The 8,750-nt window shown below is 37.4% G+C and overlaps 1 protein-coding gene across 3 annotated transcripts; it reads right to left on the reverse strand.

Moving 5' to 3' along the window:
- Nucleotides 1-1,758: 1,758 nt before the first annotated feature.
- CRIPT (CXXC repeat containing interactor of PDZ3 domain) lies at nt 1,759-8,719 on the reverse strand. Of its 3 annotated transcripts, none has more exons than XM_054687734.1 (6): nt 8,598-8,719; nt 6,105-6,170; nt 5,339-5,393; nt 3,684-3,787; nt 3,304-3,395; nt 1,759-2,410 (listed from the first exon to the last, which is right to left on the reverse strand). In XM_054687734.1, exons 1-5 carry the CDS (start codon nt 8,611-8,613, stop codon nt 3,331-3,333), a joined length of 306 nt encoding a protein of 101 aa, XP_054543709.1. In that variant the 5' UTR covers nt 8,614-8,719; the 3' UTR covers nt 1,759-2,410; nt 3,304-3,330. The 3 variants fall into 3 exon arrangements, with proteins under 3 accessions (XP_054543709.1, XP_037384854.1, XP_037384853.1); XM_037528957.2 differs by adding an exon at nt 8,223-8,363 and having other exon boundaries at nt 1,771-3,395; XM_037528956.2 differs by having other exon boundaries at nt 1,771-3,395.
- Between the last annotated feature and the right edge of the window lie 31 nt (nt 8,720-8,750).

Consider the following 8,750-nt stretch of genomic DNA (forward strand, 5'->3'; position numbering starts at 1 on the left):
TTAACTGTCCTGTATTTTTCAGATATATTATTATTATAAAAAACAAAGACAAAAGAACTTTTCCTGATTAAAGAGTCATATGTTGGATCCCGTACATACAAGAGCTGGGTTCAGGCCAGAGATGCAGGCAGGTGAGAGGATTTACCAGAGACAGAGTAGAGAGGAGAATAGGCAGATCTATTGAAATACACTGCTGAGGGTAGCAGCGGGTGAGACAGGAGAGGTCTGCTTCACCACATGGGTTGCTCCCTGGCCAGCCAGGGATCAAACTCATGCCGCAGAGGCTGTGGATTGCTTCATAGTGTGGTGCTTAACCCCTTGCGCCACCAGGGAGGCCCCATTTTACCACTTTTACGTTTACTTTGATAAAATCTGTGCTTGGCATTAATTTTGTCACCCTAAAATTAGTTTCTGTTTTTATGGCTTCTTTTAAAAATAATTATGTTCATGTTTTAAGATTTTTCCTTCTGATCTAATAACTTCAATTTATGGCAGGCATAATTATTATTTGAACAATAACCTCAATAACCAATAAACTTTGAAGATGTATATGTATATTCTGTTCTATGGTTTAATAATAACAAAAATCTTCATAGCAGAACCTGAGTCTGGCCACAGGATCATTTATGGAAAGAGGCTACCCAAGGCATGAACATGAAATATGAGTTTGATACCTAAGAAATGTACTTCACCCAAAGTTTTACCAATCCAACTATTGATGAATCTGGGCCATGGTCTAACAAGAGTTATTGATTTTTTTTTTTTACTGGCCAACTGCTATACTTTATTTATTTATTTATTTTTAAATAATAAATTTTATTTTTATATTCCCCATAAAATTGCAGCCCCCCCCATTCTGACCCCAATCCCTCCCCTCCCGCCCCCGCCCCCCTAAAAGTGTCTCTGGTTCATAGTTTTTTGTTGATTTTGATTTTCACTTTCTTATAGTTATTCATTTTCCTGGTCCCTTATTTAAGTTTTCTAGATTCCTGCTATGAGTGAGACCATCCGGTATTTTTCTTTTTCTTTCTGGCTTATTTCGCTGAGATAAACAGCTGGGACTACATCAAATTAAAGAGCTTCTGCACAGCAAAAGAGACAAAAACAAAAACAAAGAGAAACCCCACCAACTGGGAGAACATTTTTGCACCCAACACTAATGATAAAGGACTGATCACAAAAATCTGCAAAGAGCTGATGAGACTCAACAACAACAAAGAAAATTATCCAGTCAAAAAATGGGCAGAAGAGCTAAAAAGAAACTTCTCTGAAGAGGAAATGCAAATGGCCAACAGGCATATGAAAAAATGTTCAACATCACTTGTCATCAGGGAAATGCAAATCAAAACTACCATGAGATACCATCTTACACCAGTGAGAATGGCACATATGAAAAAAACTAGCAACAACAAATGTTGGCGAGGGTGTGGAGAAAAAGGAACTCTTCTGCACTGTTGGTGGGAGTGCAAACTGGTCCAACCACTGTGGAGAGCTGTGTGGAGATTTCTGGACCTACTAAACATAGAGCTTCCATATGATCCAGCAATTCCACTCCTAGGTATTTACCCAAAGGACACAGAAACATCAATTCCAAAGAACACCTGCACCCCTATGTTTATAGCAGCACTGTTTACAATAGCTAAGCTTTGGAAACAACCCAAATGCCCAAAAATAGATGACTGGATCAAGAAGATGTGGTACATATATACCATGGAATATTACTCAGCATTCAAAAAAGATAAACACATGCAATTTGCAGCAACATGGATGGCGCTGGAAAGAGTTATTGATTTTAATTAAAAGTCCCAATTTCGGGCCTCCCCTGGTGGCGCAGGTGGTTGAGTGCAGCGCTGTGAAGCTGTCCACAGCCTCTGCAGCGCCGGTTCGACCCCGGCTGGCAAGTGAGAGTCCCACATGGCGAAGCAGACCTTTCCTGTCTTGCCTGCTGCTCCCCTTAGTAGTGTATTTCGTCAGTCTGCCTGTTCTGTTTGCCGCTCTGTCTCTGGTGAATCCTCTCACCCTCCCACGCATCTGGCCTGTACCCCAGTTCTTGTATAAATAAATAAGTAAATTTTAAAAAGAAAAGTCCCAATTTCATTAAAGCATGAGAAGGTACTTCCTGACCTCAGTACTATTTCTATTTATTATATTTTGCATTACCTTTGTGATCTTTCTGGAATAACAACATATCCTAGAAAAACACTTTCAAAAAAATTAACAGATAAATAAAAGTTAACACACTACTTTCCAGAGTAATTTTGAAATGAATAAAAAACACAATATATCATGTTATCTATTCTACACATTTTTATAGTGATATGTATTTATACATACTGCACTTGACAATATGAAATACATTTTTGGTCTTCCATAGTAGGCTGCAGATTTCAAAAGCAGTAGTCCTGAATCTCTGAAAGCAGTATAAGCATAAACAAAACATAAGCAAAATTTTTGTTTGAACCCTCTAAGCTGACACATATCTATATACATTTTATAAACGAGTCAAAATGTTTTCTTTTGTTCTATTTATTTCTTTTCGGGTGGAGAAGGGGAGAGGAGGAGGTTAGAAAAAAAGTTTAGTTTTTGCTTCAAAGAGTGACAATTCATCACGGATAAACACTTTTTCTCTGACTTCAGGACAGTTTGAATTCCACAAGAGTGGAACTTTTCTGAAGTGTGTTTTTCTGAAGCCCATTGTATTCATTTGGACATAAGTGGGGTGTCCCTTCTATTCTTGATGTCAATAAGAAAAGTATTTGCATTTTGGCTTCAAGAACAAATTTAAAAAGTCATAAATACAACTTGTGTTTAATTTGGGCTAATTACTAGGGAACTATTAAGCAAAAATAGCCTCAGATATTTAAATACCCTGGAAACTGCAACTAATAAGGAAGAAGTGTTTCTAAGAACAGCATAATCAACAAGGGGATAGGGAAGAATTATAAATCTGGTTGACAGGTTCTGAGTAAAGTATGAATAATCTCCTCACTTTTGCAATAGCTTTAAATAGAGGTAGAGGATAACAATTACATGACTAATGTTAAATAAAAAGTACATACAGAACTGAGAAAAAAAATTTTTCATTATATTTACCATGTCTTCCAGTTCATAAAATGCTTCTAAGGAAAACAAGATAAAGCAAAAGACTAGTTCTACTGGTTATGATTCAGAACTTGTGGAGAGCAAAAGAATGAATACCAATCAACTTCCCTGGTTTAAACTTAACTGTCTGAAAGTACGTTTTTCTATAACTTTAACATTTATATTATTCTTGAAAGTTCAAAGCAGAAAGTAAAATCATACAGAAAGTCAGAAACGTCATCCATACAACTAAACAGAGGTTTGCTTGTAGTTTTTGGTATCCAAAACCTTTTTTCCACACATCGCACAGATACCTAAAACAAAAGAAACGTGAACAACTAAATCTTAATACCAACTAATATTTCCAATCAAATACCTATGATTTGGTTTAATTTAGTCACTCTGGAAGATTAAAACAATTTAGCAACATCAGAAAAAAAGAAAAAGAAAATATAAACTCATAACTATGAATAAATTCTAAATTTTATTTTGCCTAAGGAAAAAAGAGCATTTGACTAGTAAAAGGTAACTCCTTTTCTGTTATCCAAATCAGTACCAAATGAAGTAAATTGATATAAACCGGAAAATGGCATTAAACTTACCCTTTTTGTAGGCACAGCCCTGGCAGTAATGAGAACCTGGTTGGTGCACAGAACTTTTACAAATTCTGCAAGTGGAGAACTTATTCTTTCCATATGGATCAAATCTAGAGATGTTTTAAAGAAAACAAAAGTGTATAATACAATAGAATTGTATTTTATTCTATATGAAAAATGACACTAATAAAGGGTTTTGAGCAAAGGACAACTCTGGTTACCGTGACACTGAATTGCAGGGAACTAGAGAGGAAGCAAGGAGACAGAAAGTAATACAATGCCCAAGTAAAAATAACAGTGGTTTAAAACAGGGTAATAACAGTGAGATGTACAAAAACAGGTGGATTTGGGTTGTATTTTGGTAGAAGAGCTGAAGAACTTGCTGATGGTTATGGAAAGCAAGGGAATCAGAGAGGCATCAGTAAGGAATTCTAGTTTCTAGGCTTGTACAACTGTTCTAGACAGTGGTGCAAAGATGAGAAAGCTAGGATTATAAGACTGAAGGAAAAAGGGTGACTGGTAGATAATAAGCTGGGTAAGTTCAATAGCAAAATGGATAAATGTTTGGAACTCAGAGAAGGCAGGACTGGAAATATTCATCCTCATTCACATACAATTTGAATTTAAAGCCACTGGATGAAAGCCCTTGGAGAAAAGATTATAAATTTATCAATAGGAAAAAAAAACAGCCTATGATTGAGTCTAGAGGTGAACTTGATTGAGAAGGAATAGCCAGTAAGTTGGAAGGAGAGTGTGGTGTCCTAGAACCAAGAGAATAAACGGTTGCAAAAAAGAGAGCTATAGTGGCCTTAGGGGTAAATGGAACTGAAGGAGAGGACAGTGAGAAATTAAGATTTTTTTTTAAATTTTATACAATAGGTGGGGTACAGGCCAGAGGTGCGGGAGGGTGAGAGGATCCACCAGAGACTGAGTGGGGAGCAGAACAGGCAGATACACCAAAAGCACTGCTGAGGAGAGCAGTGGGAGTGACAGGAGAGGTCTGCCACACCATGTGGGAATCTCCCTGGCTGGCCAGGAATCGAACCCGCACTGCAAAGGCTACGGACAGCTTCACCCGCTGCGCCACCGGGGAGGCCCCGAGAAATTATCTAGATAAGTCTTTTCAAACTTTTGCTGTGTAGGGAAGAAAGGAAATGTGACATCTGGATGAACATATGGAATTTTTAAGATTGAGTACAGTAAAGCATCATGTTAAATGTTTTTAAGGTGGGAGACATTTTTATTCCTATTCTCAGATGAAAAAGTAAAACTTCAGAAAAGTCAATAAACTGGCTTAACCTGCTTAAGGTTACAGAGCTAGACAGAGACAGAATTTAGATTCAAATTTAGGTCTGACTCCAGAGTTTATCTTTTTTCTACATTTTTCCATTGCCTCTGATTTGTAGGATAATTAAGAACCAGAAGAAATATTTTCTTGTTTATAAGAACACATTAGCATTAATATCTTCATACCAGTTGATACAAGGAGGAGAAATAGAACAAAACAGCAGGTTATAACAAGTAGCTTAGTTTGCATGCTAGGAACCACCTAACTCTATTTTATCACAATAGAATTAAACACACCAAATTCACTCAGTAGACTTAATATTTAAAAAGAGAGGAAATTTATAACTCTACTCGATGAATGTTCCTATACCTACCTTGCTTTTTTGGAAGTCAAAGCTTTATTTTCATTCAGTTTTCTTCCACCGCTTTCTATATTGAAATATACGTATATTTTAGTGAATTAACATATATACTTATAATATTAAACTATTAGTTTAGAAGTTCATTTTTTGACCCTTTGCCAATAGGAAGCCTATATGAAAATTTTCAAAAAATTTAATACCCAGATTAAGATAACTGCTTAAAAAACTATTGTTAGGAAAACAATAAAAAATTGTATAAGATGTTAATCATTTTATTTCTCAGACTCAAAGTAGTACTGTAGGAATTGATCTACACTATATCCACTGCAAAATCTAAAAGCCATTACTTGGATGCCATAGACCTCAAATACAATGGCAGTGTTTCTTTTCCTTTCCTTTGAAAACATCATCACAGTATTTAACAAGCATAATGGTGAAAGCAGTTAAATGATTTCCTTAAAAATATAAAAATCAAATGAGGAGAAGGGCAATTAAATACAGTCTATAATTAAACTGAATCAATTCAATTACTATGATATCCTCCGTGTATGAAAATCATTTAATTAATTTTCTATAACCTGCCTACCAGATTAGGAACCCCAACATGTAAATGAAAGAACTAAACAAGATATTAAAGTGTTGAGGGAGCCAGTATTTTTTCAATATTCAATAGAAGAAATATTTTGTATACCTAACAATTTTCATTTTACAAATAGGGTTAAAATGAACACATTATTCACCGGAAGTATCTGATTCTATCTTCTAAAAGGAAAAATACCTGTGGTATTCCTTGCACCGTCTTTCCATGTATCTGGTGTGATAACGGTACCAAGTTTCTTTTCACCTGTTGTAACGAGATAGTTTGAGGGGAATTAGTATTTATTCTCTACTAGAATCACTACATTGTGCTTAAAAGTTCACAATGGGATCTAACACCAATCATATTCTAGTAGAAGCCTATTAGTGTTGGAGCCAAAGTCAGTGAACTGAGATGGAAGACATTAACTGTTAGGAATGGATAACTGACTCAGTAAAATGTATGGGATAATAGTATGGCTTATACTACACTTCAACGGTACATGTATACTTTAAATCAATATGCTAAATCTGTTCATTCCTTAAATATCTACTAAGTATCTATAATGTATAACAGATACTGCACAGAGTACAGAGAAAAGGTAAATTAGAAGAAGTTACAGATTTCAAGGAGCTTGTAGCATACTGATTTTTCTAGCAGTCCTGAATCTGGGTTTCATGGGAGGACCTTAAAAAATATGTAAAGAGCAAACTGTACACAAACCTTTAATACATCAAATTTTTTTTTCCTGAAAAGAGTCTATAACTTCCGCCAGATTCTCAAAGGGCTCAAAGAGGGAAAAAAAAAAAAAGTTAAGCACTCAACTAGAAGCATTCAAAAAGCTAGAAAATAGTAAGAAAAATAATTTAGAGCAACAATAAGTTGAGAGCTAAAGTGCCAGGAGAAAAAAAATAACCTTTGAAGGAGGAAGAAATAACCCTGGCTAGGGAAATCCAAGAAAGCTTTGTGGCAATAGGGAGGGCTTGGATATGAAGTAGTGGGACTGTGAAGAAAGAAGATAAGGCAAACTAAATAAAGGAAACAGTGGAAATGCATGGAAAGCTCAGGGTATACCTGGGCAGGCAGAATGTTTTGGTTTGGCGTTTATGTGTGAAAAGAGTAAGGATTAGTGAAAACGCAGTGCGAAAGATAGGCTGAGGCCTTATGATGAAGTGTGGTCATGAATACCAGGCTCCAAATACAATACAATACAAAATTATACTCTGCACATTGAGTTTAATGCTGAATGCCACATATTGGGGGTTATGAGAGAAATTACCCATTTATGAGATACACCAAGGCATTTTTATACCAGCCTTTATCTACTGTATCTCGCTTAATTCTCACAAATTGTGTATTATTCTCATTTTTATTTTTATTTTATTTTATTTTATTTTAATTTTTTTTTATAGAGGCATGTTTTATTTATTTGTTCGTTTGTTTTTTTGTTTATACATGCACTGGGTACAGTCAGAAGCGCGGGAGGGCGAGAGAATTCACCAGAGCCAGAGGGGAGAGCAGAGCAGGAAGACTGACGAAGTACACTGCTGAGGGGAGCAGCGGGCGGCAGGAGAGGTCTACGCGCCATGTGGGACCCTCCTCTGGTGGCCGGGGAGCAGCCTGGGATCGAACCGGCACCGCAGAGGCCGCGGACAGCTTCGCAACCCAGCGCTCAACCGCTGCGCCACCGGGGAGGCCCCTATTCTCATTTTTAAATGAGAAAACTGGGGCCAAGAAATACTAAGTAACTCATCTATGGTAATTCTACTACCCACTGTAACCCATGGGCATCTTAGTTAGTTTGATCTACTAGAGGGATAAAACAAAATGAATTATGTTAATTAGATAGTAATCAGGATAAGAAGATACTGACATTTGTCTACCCTGAGGAAAAAAGATTTGGGGATATGACAGCTATTTTTAAACATATAAACATTTTGTGAGGTTAAACAAATTCTAACTTATTTTCTAGAAATCTCAAGGGTTTCCGTTAGAACGGATGGCAACTATAGGAAGAAAAAACTTTCCAAAAGTCGCTGAAGTCTGCACAGACCCCTTCGAAGGTGGTGAGTGTCCCACCCTTCTGCTGCCATACTGTAGGTATTCACGCAAATAGCCTGTAAGTCACCGGAAGGGATACTCACTTAGGGTTGCTGGATAAAATACAGGCTGCTCAATTAAATTTGTTTCAGATAAACAATGAATTTTTTTTAGTAAATGCTCTGAAAGTGTTTTGGGACAAACCATTTACAGTAGTAAGAAGCAGCAAACAGAAGATGCACGGGACATGTTTATATTAAGAAAATATTCGTTGTTTACCTGAAATTGACATCTAATGGGGCTTCCGGTCTTATTATTTGGTGTACTGGCAACTCTAGGTACTGTAGTTAACTGTGGAAGTGACTTTTAAGATCCATTCCAACCCTGAAGGTCTGTGAGCAGAGGAAGCCAGGGAAGAAGCTGTATGGGATGAGATCCGGGGTTGGGAGAAGGCAAAGTAAATAAGGCGGTGCAAAAACTGAGACTATGCAGAACGCAAACCATAAAAGACTATGTGGCTGGTCAAAGGGCTGAGTAGCAGGACAAGGGATAGAATCTATGGCCGAAGGAAATACAAAGAAAGCAAAGTTCCCAGCAAACTCCAGTTAGGTTTTCCTTGTCTCCTTATCCCGCAGAACCGGCCCCTTCACTCACACTTTTCGCACACCATCCTCCCCCGACGGTTCCCTCAGCCGCGGACGCAGCAGCAGCAGCTAGAAAACATCAACACTCCATGCAGGGCAGGACTCCCCTTCCGGGTTACGACAATCCACTTCCGGCCTCCCGCCCTCCGCCCCGCCTACCCCA

This window comes from Talpa occidentalis, unplaced genomic scaffold (assembly GCF_014898055.3).
Source record: "Talpa occidentalis isolate TD23 unplaced genomic scaffold, MPIMG_talOcc4v2.1 talOcc4.5, whole genome shotgun sequence".
In the NCBI taxonomy this organism is placed as follows: domain Eukaryota; kingdom Metazoa; phylum Chordata; class Mammalia; order Eulipotyphla; family Talpidae; genus Talpa; species Talpa occidentalis.